This window comes from Phaethon aethereus (genome assembly GCF_964289735.1).
Source record: "Phaethon aethereus genome assembly, chromosome: 20".
Lineage (NCBI taxonomy): Eukaryota > Metazoa > Chordata > Aves > Phaethontiformes > Phaethontidae > Phaethon > Phaethon aethereus.
In genome coordinates this window covers 10,346,313-10,364,013 of record NC_138596.1, presented here as the reverse complement: position 1 = coordinate 10,364,013, position 17,701 = coordinate 10,346,313, and the positions used below count along the sequence as shown (strand labels likewise).

Here is a 17,701-nt window from a genome sequence, read left to right as displayed (position 1 = left end):
ACATACTTCAGCATGATCACAGAGAGAAGTATGGTGTGCATTAGCACGTTACCCCTCAAACGGAGTGGTTCAAAAGTAAGTCTTTATCGGTTTGAAAGCTGCTCCTTATTCATTCTTTTATGTAAGGCCGTACCTCACCCATTAAGGGCCGCCAGCTTTCGCCTGGACGTTAAGCTAAGCTTGAGGCCTTTCCTTGCCGCTTCCCCGCGAGGGGCTGACCGGGCCCCGCTCACCTCAGGCGCGTCGCCGCCCGCCCGGCCCGCTCTGCTCCCATTCCCTCGCCTTCCTCACGCTCCCCTTCCCGCTCCGGGCACGCTCCGACGCCCCAGCGCGTCTGCCTTCACTAACGCCCCGTCGCTGCCTGCTTCCCACGGCCGTTTCCAGCTGCTGCCCGTCCCTTGCCACCCGCGGCCTGTCGCTGAGGGGCGGGCGACCACCGATACGGCCACCCCGCCACATCCCCTCAGGCCGTCTGATCGCCTCCGGGGCGAGCGGGGGGCGGGTGGGCACTGGGGCAGGCAGCGCGCAACCGCCGCGGCCCCACCCTGGCGGCGGCCGCGCCGCGGGGCAGGGCGGGGCGGGCGCGCGGGGCAGGGGGCAGCTCGCGCGCGGCGGAGGCGGCGCTGACGGGAGGGCGGCAGCGGCCATGGCAGACCACGAAGCGGGGGTCGCGCCTAAGGCCCGGCGGATGCAAGGTAACCGCAGTAGGGAGGAGCGGGGGGGCGAGGGGGGCGGCTGCCCCTAAGGGGCAGCGGGGGCCACGGCTGCTCCGCCGATCGCTCCTCGCCGTCTGCGAGCTCGCGGTGCCTTCCTGTCGCTTTCGGGTTTTCTCTTTCCGTTTTAATTATTTTATTTAGTCGCCGAGGAAAGTTTGCTGATCCTTCACCAAAGTTAAGCCCGCTGAAAGAGCGAGGAGCGGTTCCGCCTCGCCTCCCGGGCAGCCTCCCGCTCTCCTCAGCCCTCGGCAGCTCCGCCGGCCTCGCCGAGGAGGCGGGAGCCCCCCGCAGGGCCCCCGGCGCAGGCCGGGCCCGCCGGCCCCTCCACGGCTCCTTCGGCTGCCGGCGGCGCCGAGCCGGCCTGCGGCGGGACGGGGCCCGGCGGGTCGCGTCGCCCAGCAGTGCCGCAGCCCCGCGCCTCGCGTCTCTGCGGAGGTGGGTGCCCCCGGGAGCGCAGAAGAGCATCGTTGAGACTCGGCCCCAGTTGCGTAACTTTGTTTTAGTTTTTGTGTGTGTTTTCTCTTCCTGTACGGTAACGCGGGTCACTAAGGGGAAAGCTAAACAAGTAATTAAGAGCAGAGTCGACAGAAGTAATCCCCGAGGCACTGCACCAGTAAAAGAGAACGAAAAGAATTTGGGGACTGATTGTTTACAGCGCTGGTGCTCTTCAGTTGAGCAGAACGGTAGATAGGTGTGACTGGAGTAAGTGGGAAAAGTCAGTTCTGTTCCCTCAAGTGGGGCAATGAAGCTGTACTTAATTTTTACTTCTTGGTTCGGTTATTGTAGTGGCTTTTGGCCTTTCGCTTAGTAGATGTGAGTGTAACCCAGCTCAGCAAGTTTTGGAGATGATGCACTGAAGTAACACAACTAACCATTTCCATCCCTGCAAGATGGAGCGTTTTCCTGTTACCTGCATTGTTCAGCGACAGACTACAGAAGAGTTGTAATTTATCTCACGGCTTATCGTTTGCAACTGGAGCAGGAAATGTATTTACAAGATTGCTTTATATGCGACAGCTTTGGCTACGTAATCTGAGTCGGTGTATAAATAACTGTAGCTCTGTTTGGGCCCCATGCTAATGGCACCTGCTAGTTCCTGTACCCCCGGAGAGGATCTACGTTTCATTCTGCATGTTAGCTATTAATACCTGACAGTGCTCACTGACACTAACCTTGCCTGGGACTCTGCAAGCCTCTCCCTTTACGTGCCACGGAGGTGGTCGCCTTTGTAGTTACGGTGTGATGTGTTGTTTTGGAGGCTAAAGCTGGCTACCAATTACTTTATTATGACAAAAATATCTACGGATTAAATGGCATTAGACATAATTTTGGTTATCAGATGTAATAATTTTGACTATTTGCCATGTGAAATGCTTTGAGAAGCATCTGAAAAGACATTTAGTTCTCATTGAAAGTAGTATTCCTTATTGTTCCTGATTGTTTGCTAATTAGGAAACAGTTGAATAACTGTCACAGAATAACACCCTTCAGTCATTCGCAGACTGTCCTGGAGGTGACCAAGCAGCATGGGAATGGAGATCTCTATCCAGTATTGCTTGCCTTGTGTTCCCTCCAATTGATGGCCCTGATGCATTTTGGTTTCACTCTGGGGGGGTTGTTTGCGCAGTTATGGGGGAAGGTCCCTTCCTCTCCTGGGACCTGGGAATCTCGCACATTTTTGCGATTTGACCGTGATATGCTTGTTCAGATCGTGTAGTCTGTGCAGGAGAAAATAAATTGAGAGTGAAGTGTATGCCACACCTCAAGCAGTAATGAGAGCCTCCCCCTTCCATCTCAGCCTCCAGGGCCGTTTATTATAAATTGTTAATACTGTTTGATGATCCAAGTGATCATTTCTTGCTAAAGTAACAGTAACTGTTCCAGTCAGCCTTAAAGGGCTTCAAGGCTGATTCAATTAAAATTTTTTAAATATTTTTTTCTCTTTGTGGTTTATTTTTTAAAGGATATGTAATCTATTGCAGATTGTCCACAAATAAGATTCCTCTGACTAAGTTCCAGGTGTGGGGGTTTAGTATCTTGATAATAAAAGAGCAAGAATATTGCACATGTTTGAACTGAAGCTGTAGGGATATATGACAGAATGTTGGCACTTTAGAAAATAAATCCAGAGAGGACCAAAGCTGAGTACCTAGAGTTACTGCAAGTTTAAAAAAAAATGGACTTTCTGCTGTCGATGCCTTATCAGCATCTACAGCATGGAGAACACCTTCATGACTAACTTGTAATTAAGCCTTGCAACTCTTCCGTGTCAATAGTTGCTTTTAAATCATAGCTGTTCATGATAGCTGAAGTTGCTAAAAGAGGCTATTAAACATTTATATTTAATTAAATATTAGAATACTAATACTACTTATTTTCAAGTAACTTTGATGTATTTTTAGTCTTTCTATTTTTTCATAGCTTATATTCCTGTGTTGGTATAGCTAGTTCAAATGCACTTTTTTCAGACTGAAATGGTAATTTCTTTGTAAATTTTAAATCCGTCACTCTTACAGAAGAAAATGTAATTTTGTTCCACATATGCTGCCTTTAGCATATTATTCCAACAGCTAGTTGCATACATCTGTCTACTCAAAAAATTTTAAACTCAAGACTGTTTTTAAGAGAAAAGCTGATAGTTATGCATTGCTTGAGATTAGAACCAGTGTTTGCCTTTAACCAGAGGCCTAGCCAATACCAAGTATCCCTGTGTTTAATCCCTTGGAATGATACCATATTTTGCAATTCCCTAAACTCTATTTGAAACAAATTTGAAGCTTTAAAACCTCCTAAGGAAAAAAAAAAGTGTATACATATCCAAAAGAATGTACCATTTCTGGAACGTGGACCTTGAATGTTAATTGGGTGAATCTGCAGCACCCATATTTTGTAAGCAGTTTGACTTTAATTAAGTGAGTTCCAGGGTGTGTTTTCACCATTCTTTTTAGTCTTCTTGTTAGAAAATTATGTGAGTACTGGCTTTCCAGACCTGAAGGGATCCTCTTTGTCTGTTAATGTGAAATGATCCAAAGTCAGGATGTATCTGGCATCGCTGCGTGTGCGTATGCCATAGAGGGCGATTGGGTTGGTGGAGGAACAGGATGGGTGGAGGTCCATCTTGCAATGAAACAAACATTGCCTTCCTACAGGGAAACAAATAAACTAGTAAATATTAATGAATGTTTCTTTTTAAATACAAATATATTTAAAAATATTAAAGGTCACATGAAAAGTTAAGCAGGAGTGACAAAGAAGCGATTGTGCTACAGTGCAGAAGCCTTCCATTTGCACAGTTGCTCAAGAATTTTTGCTTTTTGCATTGGTTGCCTTGACTTGGACACCAACAGCCTTCTATAAATTCAAGTTGTGGGCTTGGCTGATTTTTAACTTACAAGAAATTTCCAGTGGAATAGTTAGAGATGGCGGAATTGGGCTTGTTCTGGCAGAAGTGGGGCTTTGAGCATCTTTTCATGGCCAATGTAATTGAAACGGAGTTGATGTTTTCATCGTTAAAGAATATTTCTTGATAGAAACTATTCCTATGACTAATACCAGTTCTATGAGTAGTAGTAACAGCTGTAATACAATCATCGATTTGTCTTTTTCATTATTATATTTTCTAGGCCTTGTCTCTGCAAGTCATAGTGTCTTTAAAATGAGGGACAGCTCCCAACAGCAGTAACAGTGGAGAAAATGCAGTGTACTCTGGTTTTGACATCATTTGAGTTTTTGGTGATGTCTCTTTTTTTGAAGCCATTACATTGTTTTTCCCATAGCTTTTTCAGCAGCTACATACATTACAGTATATTAATATTTAAATATATCTCCCCAGCAATTATTGTTAATGATCACGCATCTGTTGTATGAGCAAGGTTTTAGTTTCGTTGGGGTTTTGCTTTGTTGTTTGGGGTTTTTTTTCCCCCTTTGGGAGGAGTAAATTGCCTTTCTCTCTTTTGAGTTTGATGATATAATGGTGTCAGAAATGTCACACGGGGAGTCTGGCTTAGGGAGAAGCAAAACCCAGTTCTCGAGGGTTCCCAGGCAGAACTCTCACTACGAAACCATTTCTCCTTTTTTATTACTCTAGTTCTCCTTAGCTAATCTTGAACGCTACGGATGCAGCTAAGAAATAAAGGACAGACTTTTTATTCTTGCTTTGCCTCTAGATCACGACATATGCCCGAAGTCTCTTTTCAGTAGTTCTCTAGGTGTTTTGTGGGTGCTTAGTGAAAAGAATATCTCTGTGAGCTGTTCTTTGTCACTGCCTGCCAAAACCAAAGATACGTTTTTTCTCTGTTGAAAGGTGCACATATGTGATGGGTGAAAGAAGGCTGGGAGGCAGTCTGCTGCAGCCAGCACTTAGTGTGGTGTAAAATCTGGGTTTTTTCAGCAGGTTGGGTGGGCAGGGCTGTGCGTCGTCTGCAAGAGGTGCCTCTGAGGCCGCGCGTTACGCCTGCGATGTCTCTGTCAGTCTCGGTGCTCGCGAAGTAGCTGCTGTTTAGAATCCAGAATCAATGAGCCTGACTGAGAAATCTGGCAAGAATGGCCTGTTGATGAAGTTACCCAGGTCCCATGAATGAAATGTTAAAACATTGCAGTAAGAAAGTTCATCCACAGATGCCACGCATGTCTCTTGTATTTCATACAGTTTTTCATGAGGCAGCGTCTCTCTCGCTTTTTGTATTGGGAAACATCGCCCGCGATGGGACGATCATTGTCGCTAAACAAAGCGTGCACTTACTCAGTTTTGAAACTTTACGTTATCTGAGTTGTGGCTTCTACCTTCATGTTCAATGGGGAAGAAAATGGATAATTTTTTTCCAGGCTGTAGTTCTGTAGAGCGAGGGGGGGGGGTGAGGGGGGGGTGTGTGTGTGTGTGTGTGTAGACTTCATGTTAAGCTGTAGAGTAGGACTGAAGCAGGATCCTCAGCTCCTTCAGGTTTGTAAAAGTTAAGTAAAAGAGAGAAGGAGACTTTTCCTCCTTACCAGTATAGATTGTGAATACTTTTTATGGTTTTAGGCTGACTAATGCTTTGTTGCTAAATGACATGTAATGTTCCCATCGCTAACGAGTTTACAGATGTTGCTTAACACTGACAGCTGCTTAATACCGTTACGTGTAGGTGCTGCATTTCCTTGACTTTCACAGAAGGCCTGGAAATTACTCCTTTAATCTGGTGTTTCCACTAAGCAATAGTAAACCGGGGGGGGGCGAGGGGGATATCTTTAGGTAACTTTCCATGGAGGAATTTGAAAATGATGCATGATATGACACGTCCTTGAGGGTTGTTACACTGGCGTATAGCAGGGATACAAATTATGGAGAAGTTACCCACCTGGCTTCAGAAGCTTTGAGTAACTTCATAAAGTTAAGATACTGTGAGACAAAAACTTAGTATTCTCCAACTACCGCCATATTCCATCTTACTTGAAAGGCTAGGAATAGCTGTAAGACCCACAGTCAGTGAAAATGAGGACTGGAAACTTCAATATTGGTTCCCGGTTATTTTGCTGACTTCTATGACTATAGTCACACATTATGGATCCAAATTTGCAAAGTATATACTATTACTTGCTATTACTCACATTCAAGGTTAGCAATACCTAATGACTGATCTGTCTCACTTCCCTCTTTATCCAAGGCATACACTGCTCATGCTGAGTTCAATTGTGGGCACAATAAAATCCTTACTCTTCTATCTGGAGTTGTTAAAATCAATGGATATTTTTCAAAATCAAGATTTTGCTATATAATATGGGTTCTACTTAAAATAACTGTTAGCATGGAGACTCAGAGACTTACTTCTTCGAGCTGAGCAGTTTTGTTGTAATAATTGAATTGTAGTTGTGTTTGGTGAATACAGAAAACTATTCATTATATAATTCCAGGTAGAACTAAACTAAAACTTCTAGATTCTTTAATGCAGTTTCTTTCTAAGCAAGCTGCTGAATGCACTCCATTAGATAACAATATTCCAGTCCTTTCGGTATTTGTGGCACTGATAAAGTTAGGACAACGTCTGCATATTTGCAGCACTGTAATGGGGTGCTTACAGTTCAGCAAGAAGGGGAAGTGTGGTCCTGAAGCAACATTCTTTCATCTAAATGTGGGAATTGTGTTTTTCTAAGCTTTGTGGGTGCTTCTTGGCATTTTGTGCTTTTGGTTTTTTAAAGGATGGAGTGAGAAAGATGAATTTCGGTATCTCCACAGTAGGACTGTGATGGTTGTGAGTGCTCAGTGTCACGCTGGGATATCCCCACTTGGCAACGGGCTCCTGGCAGCCTGCTTGGAGTCTTAGCTGGCAGAATAAGAAACTTCCTATAGCTTTATGAACGCTTCCCAGCACGTCCGCATTTTGTCATGGTGCATTGCTTTTTTTAGCTGTGTAGTATTGGAAACCACTAGCTCTTGTTACTTGCTGATTCTGGAAGGACCTTCAGTTGGTGTCATTTTGTGACAGAGAACTATCATGTTTGTTTTCTAAGCATAAGGAGTCTTTGGACAAGAAATGCTTTATGGAGACTTCATTTCGTGCCTGGCTAGTCTTGCACTGCATCTTACCCTACTTCCTAGATACAAAAGTTTGGAGAATTGTGGTTTTCTTAGATCTGCACCTATGGCAGCTGGAACATAAACCAAATTCTAATTGTCCTATGACTAAAGTTGATAGGCTTTGGGATATTTGAATTTCACCAATTAAGCAAGTGTTTCTCTGACAGGATTCCTTAGGCAATAAAAGAACAAGATTTCTACTGCTGCCTATTGGTCATTCTGCTAGAGAGAACTGGGGAAGAGGGAGGCACTTGAGAGTCTGTACTTAAATGTTAGCATACTTAATTCTGAATAAATGTTACTTGGACTGCATTCTGCCCTCAGCTATCTTGCACAACTTCCAGAGACTAGTGAAAATGAAAGCGGAATTTGGCTTTTAATTTGACTTCTGATCTAAACCTAATGAGTTTGGCCAGAGGAGTAGTGCTAACAGTGGCTTATTTCAAGGAATACTCAACGTAAAGATCATTGTAGGCACTTTCTTTAACAGGCACTCCTGGTTTTAAAAATCTGAAAATATCTGCTCTTTTCTTGCAGATGAGACTGATACTGGCCTTGGTTTGTGTGGATGGATCCTGGTGATCACTTCACTTCTTTTCACTATTATTACATTCCCTTTATCAATCTGGATGTGCATAAAGGTAAAATTGTTCACTGCTAAGTTGCATTAAAACATTAAGCGATGCAGATGCTTCCTAGTTGTTATTGTTGTTCTCTGTTTTATTTGTTCTAAACACAAATTAATCTAACACTATTCTTTCTTGAGCTATAGCAGACAGTATATAGCAAACCCCAACATTTCAGTGCATCAATCTTCAAGCTTAAAAAATAAGTGCTATTACAGTATTTAGTCAAAATGATTTTTGCACATTGACATCTTCACTATGTCTACCCAGTTGTCGTTAGTATATAAGCTAGTCTGGAAGATCAGAATAATTGCAAGAATGCATAATTACTCTTGGAGGACTGATAATTTTTTTAAGGACATCTCTCCCTATATATGTATGCATGTAAATATGAAGCATGTAAATATAAAGTATGCACATATATGTGGCTGCATGTGACAGATCTGTAGAGACTGTGTCATGTGTGACCACTTTGAGCTTGATGTTTTCAGTTTCCAGACAGGAGGAAATAGCTCCTGCTTTGTTTTGGCTAAGATACTGCATCAGAGTTAGAGCTGGAAAAATCTCTGCTGGGTCACGTATACTGCACTTCATTTTGTTGTTGCCAGGATATTCCTGATGGCTGCTTCTAGTGCTTGATCCTGCCTAGATGACGTGCTGTTGCTTCTGCCTTTGACAGACAGTGCCACAGTCTGGAGAATATTTCTTGTGGAATATCATCCTGATTGTTCCTTTTGCTGTTTGCTTTTTGAGAGTACGGGTCAGGCTAAAATTTTCAAAAGCAGCCAGTAGAGAAATGTATGTTACATTTGAGACTCGAGACTGTCTTGACTAGTGTATACATAGTCTGGAATCCATCATACAGCTTCTGGAAACCCTTGCATGACATCCAACTATTTATTACAGATTATAAAGGAATACGAGCGAGCAATCATATTTAGACTTGGACGCATCTTGAAAGGGGGAGCAAAGGGACCAGGTATGTCCTGGAGAGCATTCTTAATATTTGTCCTAATTAAGTCATTGCCAAAATAATAGCTGTCTGGAGACATTGCATTAGATTAGCAAATGGCTTTCTCAAGAATTTTGTAACTTCCGGTAAGAGGATATGTTACTTTATATGGAGAAGGTCATAAACTCGTTATCTGTGAGCCTTACCCAGATCTCCCTAGATAATGCATGGTCTTCAGGTAGAATCGAAAGCGCAGAATGTAAAGGGAGGAGTAGTGGCATCAAATGTGCCATTTTAAAAAGTTTCGCACGTCAGTTAAAACCCAAATGGTCTGAAAGCCTCAATGTTCTTCAAAAGAAATAGAAGCAATTAAAGTATTTGATAGTTTTGAAAAGTCTCCCGTGTGTACTAGAAATCCTGATGAGATTTGAAAGAATGTTACTTTCGGCTGTTGCTCCTGCTGCTCAAAGTGACAGAAAGGGGCAAGAGCTTCTTCCTTCATTTTCATCCAGATTTTGCAATACTTCCACATTGCTGTAAAGTTGAAGAATTACAGTGATCCAGTAGAACAAAAGGAGGTTCAAAGTTTCTGCTTACCAGAATTAGGCCCCAGAAGTAACTACATGGGACAAATTTTCAAAAGAAGCTGCTAACAGTTCTGGGTGTTTGTTTTTTTTTTCCCCAAATGTTAAAGATCTCTAAATAAGTTAGACCTGAATAAATGGAAGATTCTCAGCATACTTTTGAAAGTCTTGCCCTGGTTTGAAAGCCACTAACGAACATTCTACTGAGCTTGTTACAAAGAGGGCTATACAGCTCCAGTGGTTGGATTTAAGCTTATTTCAGTAGCAAGTTTCAACTGAAATGAAATGAAAAATGACCCATTTTCACATCTTCTGGAATGAATTTTTTTTGTACAGGTTTGTTTTTTGTCCTGCCCTGCACAGACAGCTTCATCAAAGTTGATATGAGGACCATCTCTTTTGATATTCCTCCCCAAGAGGTGAGTTTGCACTTGCCTTTGTATCTGCTAAAGTGTTCGCAGAATTTTTTGCACTTTCTTTTTCCCCTGCTCATTATTGGGTAGCCTGTAGTTTTAATGTAGATTTCTTGTGCGGGTTCAGTGTATGGAGAAAAAAATATATATCCTTTAGCAATATCATTCAATAAGAGAAGATCGCTGAAAGAAAACAAATTACGCTATCCGCTAAGGACCAAATAAGATTACTTAATCCTGTCTAAGAGCTGGAATGGGAGGAGTTTGGAATGAAGGCTGCTGGGCTTTATGCAACATTCTCTAATTGTTTCTGTGAAATATGGAAGACGTCCAGAAGCAGCAGTGATCTTTCCTATGCCAATTTATCTAGATGTATAAACTAGGTAAAATAATGGGATGAAATTATTATATGCATCGAATGCTATCAATAGCAACCCAGGGTAATGGCCTGCTCCCTTACGTGGGTTTTGTGTCCACGTTGCTTCTGTGTCCTGCTATGCCATAATTCAGGAACATCATGAAGGTGTACCACACCTAATGTCATCTGATGTCCTTCAGCGTGAAGGTCCTAAAGAACAAAAAAATTACTTTCATTTCTAGTCTGTTTTTCCTTGCACATCTTAATTTTTCAGCAGACTCCCTCCACAGCATTAAGCTAGCTGAACTCAGTGATGCCAGCTTGATGGATAACAAAAGAATAAAAAACATCTACCCCTCTAAAAATAAAGTTAGTGAACAGTCGTATGTTCGTGATTATAACTGTCTCTCTCATGTATCTGGTGTATTTTGCAAGACAAAGACGCCTGATGCAACCTGTCTGGTGCATCTGTTTCCTGTCATATTGGCTAGTTGGTTTATTGCTCAGCATTAGTTGCAGATTTAGACAAATGGCAACTGTCATGGTACACTCTAAAGGGTAATTGGTAGAAACCTAATCGCTGGCAGGCAAAATGTGCTTGCAGCTGCTGATGTGCTATTAGTGAAGCCATCAGTTCTACAGGGGTTTTTTTGGGCTTGATTAAATTATGCTTATGGATTTAGGTTTGTTTGTATTCCGTAGGTAAAAGCAGAAATACATTTTTATTTGTACAACATGATTTCTGTGCATGCTACTTGTTCTTTGTTTATCTTATGCTATTATGAAAAGCCTGCTAAAATAGGTAGTTTGGGGAAGGACAGAGCAGGTAAGTCTTGAAAGTTAAGTAACTCGCCCATCCCTCTCTCTTGTCAAATAACCTAATAGTAATTATCTAATGTGGAATTGGGACACCTTCTCATGGTCATGTGGCATACTACAATCTTTTTTTAAACTAACTTTAAAATATAATTAATATCAATGCTTCTTTCTAGTGTACCCCCTTCTAAACCTTCAAGAATATCTGCCTCTATCGTTGCAAGTGCATCCTTTGCTTAACATACAAGTGTTAAATTCAGTACATCACTTGAATAAACCTCTGAGGGTGTTCACAAATTGGATTTCCTCTGCAACTTGTCTAGAAATCACCACATACTCATTTAGTAGCACAAGGTGGCATTTCAATCAGAAGTACCTCCAAGAAGAACAATGAACTGCTAGATAATGAGAGATATTTCTAATTAAATGTTGAAGTAAGGCTGACACCCATGCAGCTGAAATACATCAGACCCTTGGGACATGCAAAAACAATTTTGTAAGTAGCTAGACATACTTCAGTCAAACCTTCCAGTCTTTTCTAAAATATCACAGAGGCATGGCGCTTTGTTTCTCGAAGCTTAATTATACACTGACATCCTTTTTTACAAAGTTTCTGCAGTTCTACAACGTAACTTACACAGCCACTGCTGTGCTCGAGTCTCTAGCTTGGCCATTGCTGTGTTATGGAATAAGCAGTAATTGACAACTGCCTTCAGCTACAGTCACACCTGCAGTATGGGAAACTCATTTGTGATGTTTGTTTGAAAGTGCAGCCGAGAAACACTTTTGCCCTTGTTTTATAAACTGACACACCTGCAGAGTTATGTCTTGCTAAATCAATAGTCTTGTGACTGAAGTTAAACACAAGTGAAGATCTAATGTATCTTTTATTTGCAATGATAGTCATTATTAGCCTTTTTTCTCTGTACAGAAACTTCAGGTGAGCTTCTCATAAATGTTTCCAGTATGTGCCTTAACTAGAGCGCTTGAACCCGTGTTGAATGTAGTGGTCCCATATCCCCACCTCTGCACGTAAACAAAATAACTTTGAGTGCTAATGTCGTTGGAGCCTTTTCTGTCTTGTGCGTACTTTTTGCATTCTGGCACAGTCAATCTCTGAGTATGAGCCTCACTGAAATATAACGGGGGGTACGTACCTGGTTGTGACATGTTGCTAGTTTCAGAGTAACAGGTTAAAGCTTCCCAGGTGAAAGAGCATATGTGTTGCAGTGTAAATTATTTCTGAATTTCCCCCCCCCCCCCCCCCCGTCACTTGTATGAATGGCAGATCCCGCTGTGAATTTGAAGGAGTGAGTTAGAAATAACATTATGGCAAAGCTAATGGAACATAGTTTTCTATGAGGAGTGTTCTAATCCCATATTTAGTCTTAGCTTTTCAGAGCTCTAACGGAAGGTTTGTGCATCTGTACGTAGACATGTTCACGTGCAGCATGTGTGAATAAGGTCTTTTGATTTCAAGATAGTTGCTTTACCCTGGAAAAACTAGGAGTTTGTCTAGGAAAAGAAATATGTAATTATCATAGCAGTTAACCATATATTTATTGAATATTATATGCTCTCCCCATTGCTTTTTAGATCTTGACCAAGGACTCTGTGACAATTAATGTAGACGGAGTGGTGTATTACAGAGTTCACAATGCCACCCTTGCTGTAGCAAATATCACAAATGCTGACTCAGCCACCCGTCTCTTAGCACAGACTACTTTGAGGAACGTTCTGGGGACCAAAAACCTTTCTCAGATTCTCTCTGATCGTGAAGAAATTGCACACAGCATGCAGGTATGAGCAGCTTTACCTAAGCAAATCCATCAAACAGCCAGTTAAGCAGCCATCCCATGGATAACATACAGGTCAGGATTTATTTTACCTTCTAAGTGATAAGCCAAGTTGTGATTCAGAGCTTTAGGCAAATCCCTACCAGGAGCTATTGGGATGGCATTCGGTGTAATAAAACTGAGTGACTAAAGCAGTAAGGGGCCAGTGGGGTAGCAAGTGGGAATGAGGGATACAGGAGAGGAGGGCTCCCCTGGATCATTATGTCAATACTCTGCTGTCGAAGGAAATTATACCACAGAATTCCTTCAATATATTAATTAAGCTCTGGGGTTTTTTGTTAGTTTACAACAGTTACGCTTGTATAATTACATAATGTAAACACTAAAGCCCGTGAAGTCCAAGAATTGTAAGATAATTCATTTGGTTTATTGGTCACTCTTCAAATTTGGACACGTGTTTGCAGCCAGGTAGATGGCCTAACTTCATTGTCCTGCCTTACACAGGCCACACTTGATGAGGCAACAGATGATTGGGGCATTAAGGTAGAACGTGTGGAGATCAAGGATGTGAAATTACCTGTGCAGCTGCAGAGAGCAATGGCTGCAGAAGCAGAAGCTACCCGGGAGGCGAGAGCTAAGGTAATAACATCAACATGTGGGTTCGGTATTCTTTTTTTTTTTCCTTCTTCATGAATAATTCCATGTGGTAATGTAAAGGATGAAGATTCTCAGCCAGATTGTGTTGTAGCAAATAGGGAGTGCAGGGCGGGATTTTTGGAGATTTGTGTCTGGCTGCTGGTGCTATTTCATTGTGGTTCGTGCAGGTGAGATTTCCTTCAAAAACGCAGAATCTCAATTTTTTACCACACTCCAAGAACAAATAACAAACAAAACAATTTTGAGCTTATTAGCTGGAGCCCGCAGTGAATTAGAAGCCAAACTTACTTCCATCTTTTTCCTGACTAGCCCTGATTTTAGGCAAGTCCTTTGTTTTCTGTTTGTTACTTCATACGAGAAACAGAACAGCTGCAATACTTGGTTTTGTCACCCTTAAGCTGAGCGGTGATCCCTTTGGTCATGACATCTTATTGCCTTCTGAGGTGGGAGAAGGAGGTACTAGATGTTGAAGTTTGGAGTAAAAAACCTCAGGGGCGGTTAGTGCTTCCTTTTCTAGGACTAGGCAAGTTCGCTTGTTCCCTTAGCGTTCTGTGCCCTGCAATTGTCTCCTCTGGTGGTTTGTTAATCCTGTCTTGAAAACTGTGTCCATAGATGCAACTGTAGATTCTGCTTTTAAAAAACAAACAAACAGAAACCCTAGCGGTCCCAAAACCCCTTTTTTGGTAGACTAGGCTGATAGGTGAGGGTTTCTGGTAGATATTAGTGGTCTATTGAGCTACCTATCATAGAAAAATGGAACTTGCATTCCAAATACTAAAAATTTGTATTGGCAAAGGGAGGTTTACTAGCGTTCGTGTAATGCCATTAAAATTGCATTTAATCTTGTAATGTTCATCTCACACACACGTGTGAGTGATTTTTATGCACATATATATGACTGATATTCATATCCACCATTAATTAGGAGTTTCATTAACTTTAACCTGTCTTTAGGTTATTATAAAATTTGGAGTTTATTTTCATGGGAAATAAATGCTAAGCTGAATTTCATTAGACTTCGGGGCTAGCAATTATTGAATGTGAAGTTGGCGCTGCATCTAGGAAAATATCTTTAAGCCTATGTTAGTGCTCCAAGTGTTAACTTCTACTTCTTTTTTTTAAGCTTAACTACTTTGTGATTATTTTTTAATTATTATTTATTCTGATGTTTAAAAGAATATTGTGTCCTAGCAATAGAACTCTTTAGGGCAATATGCCCTTCTCTGTGCTGACACACACATAAATTGCCTCAGCAATAACTTATCTGTTAAAAGTGCCATCAATCCAGACATCCTTTACAAATACTCAGAAAATATTTATGTTGTCGCAATGCAGAAGGGCCCTGCCAGCTAAGAAATGCATGACCACAAATCTGTCCCTAATGAGCTCATAATTAAAAAGAACAAGGCGATAAAATGGTATTTCCCCAGTAAGAAACATGCCATTTGCCTGTCAAGCCCTTGTAGAGACAAAAAAATACAGCTTTAAGTAAAAAGTATTTTCAGAGATACATGGGAAGTGCCTTCTGGTTTTGAGATGCAGTGCTGGAAGAAGCACAAAAGAAGTTTTTGAAATTAGAGCAAATGCACCCGTTGCATTTGAGGTCTGGCATCCTGATAGCGAGTGGGAGGAAGGCCGGCAGGCAGGCAGGTCCTCGAAGGCAGACAGAAGGAACTTATGTCCAAGCGAGAGAAAAGGCAGAACTGGTGGAAGAACATGGTAAGGGGAGGTCACTTGATCAAAGTGATATGCAGTGTCTACGGTATATGACTTAAGGCTGGAGTCATCCTACAGATTTCTAGTTTACTACGGTGCCAGAATTAATTCCGTTTCACTCATTTTGCTTCCCCAGGTGATTGCAGCCGAGGGCGAAATGAATGCTTCCAGGGCCCTGAAAGAGGCATCCATGGTTATTGCGGAGTCCCCTGCTGCTCTTCAGCTTCGTTATTTGCAGACCCTGACCACCATTGCTGCGGAAAAGAACTCCACCATCGTCTTCCCATTGCCCATAAATATGCTGCAGGGCATCATAGGTGCAAATCGCTAGGCAGAGTGGGAGGAGAGAGTTTGGGGTGGGGTTTTTGCTACAGCAAATGTTTGCAACGCTGAATTCCCTGTGTATTATAGCTTATGGCGGCTTTAATGAAGTGCAAGGAACCTCTTCTGTTATACCAAGTGTGTTATAAAACTTATATGTGATATTTGAGAATATGAACAATCAAAATATTTGACATTGAAAACCTCTCAAAATGAATACAAGCAGATTGTGATCTTAAATGAGCATGTATCCATACTATCCTGGGTGGCACACCTTTCATCTAGAACCTCCCATTTATATGGTATATAAAACCAGTTGTAGCGAAGATGAGATGATCCAACATTTGAAAAGAAGTATTCCTTTTAATAAATGGGTCTGTGGACCTGCAAGGGAAGGGGAACAGCCCTAACTGTATTCTCTTGGAGTGTAGCTACATGTAATGAAGTTATGGGAGTGTTGTCATGTGGATTGGTTCTCTAGTGTACACAAAGAAAAGTAATGGAAGTTGATACAGGAGTGAGAATACTATGCTGGATACTGCAGAAAATCAGGCTCATACTCCCGAAAACAGTCCACCATTCATGAGAACAGTTGTTGGCCAATGTTGCTGAAGTGGAACTTTCCACCTCTGTTCTGCCGCACAGAGACAGCACAGACAAGCCGTAGTTAGGGCTACAGTATGCTCGCAGGCACCGATGGCTGTTCTGCTGTTACAGTGGTGTGCCTGTATAGATTCGTGCTTCTTGAAAGCACTGAAAAGTTGTTGGCTCTGCCTTTATCTGTCTCTTTTAAAAATTATTTTAAAAAGCCAACATCCTGACTCCTGCTTCTTAGCCAGGGGTAAAACCGGCTTCTCTAGGAAGTAAGATCTCTGTAATTAGCAGGGAGTGATGATGTTTAACAGAAGATGCTGTACTGTTTACAAATCTGTTCTAACAAACCAGTGATTTACCAGTTGATGCTGCTTCTGAGCAGACCTGTAATATTTGTTGTGACACTAAGGGCCTTATACTTAATACCAAAAGCATGTAATCTTCAGTTCACGTAGTCTTGAGCTGTAAGTCTGTTAGCCTGTAGTCATATTTTGTATCTATCTGTTTAGTAGATGTAATTACAGATTAAAATGAGGAGAATTAGAGTTGGGGTTGGGGGGGAAGGCTGTTTAGGCTACCACCACCACTGAGTTTGGCATCTGGTCTTTAATTATTGGGAGGTGGCAATGAAAACCAAAAGCCAAGATCACTGTAAGAGCGTGCCCTTCTCACACTGGCCAGCATAAAGTGTTTTTTATCACCTCTCTGCTACGGCCAGTTCTGTATTTACAAGTCTGTTGACCTGTACCTTTGTCACTGTTAGGAAAAGATGCCCAAGCACCACTGGGGCTTGAGCTAATTGGTGCAGTTTCTCTGCTGCCTGTTTGCTGTGAACCATTTTTTTCCTCTGCATCGTAAAAGCAGTATACCAGTCTGCATGTGTTTGTCACTACTTCAATTAATATAAGCTGAGCTTGACTTTTTTGCTGGGAGAAGAGGGAGAAATATGGTTAACAGAGATGTAATAATTAGCATTACTGTGCGCAGGCACTTGAAGTGGGAAACAGAGTAACTGCACAGCTTGAGGTTAGTCCTTGGGGAAGGTGAGTGAATCTGTAACTCCCACTGTTGCTGCTGTAGATGGCCACCCCTGTGAATTCTTGTTGACACCACAAGCATGCTTTTTGCTCTCATCCTGAATAAAAAACACATGCTGTTTACTAATGAGTGACTTTCTGAAGGAGCAGAATACGGTTACTTTATCAGGGCCTTAAATGCTCCTAATTCTGGTGCGGGGAAAGCAAAACAATCCCAAAACATCAAAAGTCATTTCTTGTAACCATTTAGTAAAAAGTGCATGTGCAAAAGATGGCACGAAGAAGGTTTAGTTTTCTAAGGTGTATTTGTTTCACGCAAGTTCAAATGTGGGACCTACAGGTTCTGTTTAACGTCTTCGTAACAAACCCCACCATTTCTATTCTTCACATATTCTATACAAGCTTTATTGTATTAAATATAATCAAAGCAAGGATTAGGGTCAATGACTGGTCGTGATTGTTTTCGGTAATTATTGCACAGCTAATTGGCTATTAACATCATTGTCTTGTTAACATGCATCCTGCAGGAGGAAGTAGCTCTTGAAGGCATTGAAGGCACTAA

The 17,701-nt window shown here is 41.9% G+C and overlaps 1 protein-coding gene across 1 annotated transcript; it reads left to right on the top strand.

Moving 5' to 3' along the window:
* Positions 1-315: 315 nt before the first annotated feature.
* STOM (stomatin) lies at positions 316-15,518 on the top strand (the record flags this gene model as incomplete). Its single annotated transcript, XM_082008849.1, has 7 exons — positions 316-695; positions 7,807-7,910; positions 8,802-8,874; positions 9,768-9,850; positions 12,615-12,818; positions 13,319-13,453; positions 15,324-15,518. The coding sequence occupies exons 1-7, from the start codon at positions 647-649 to the stop codon at positions 15,516-15,518; spliced, it is 843 nt and encodes a 280-aa protein (XP_081864975.1). The 5' UTR covers positions 316-646.
* Positions 15,519-17,701: the final 2,183 nt, after the last annotated feature.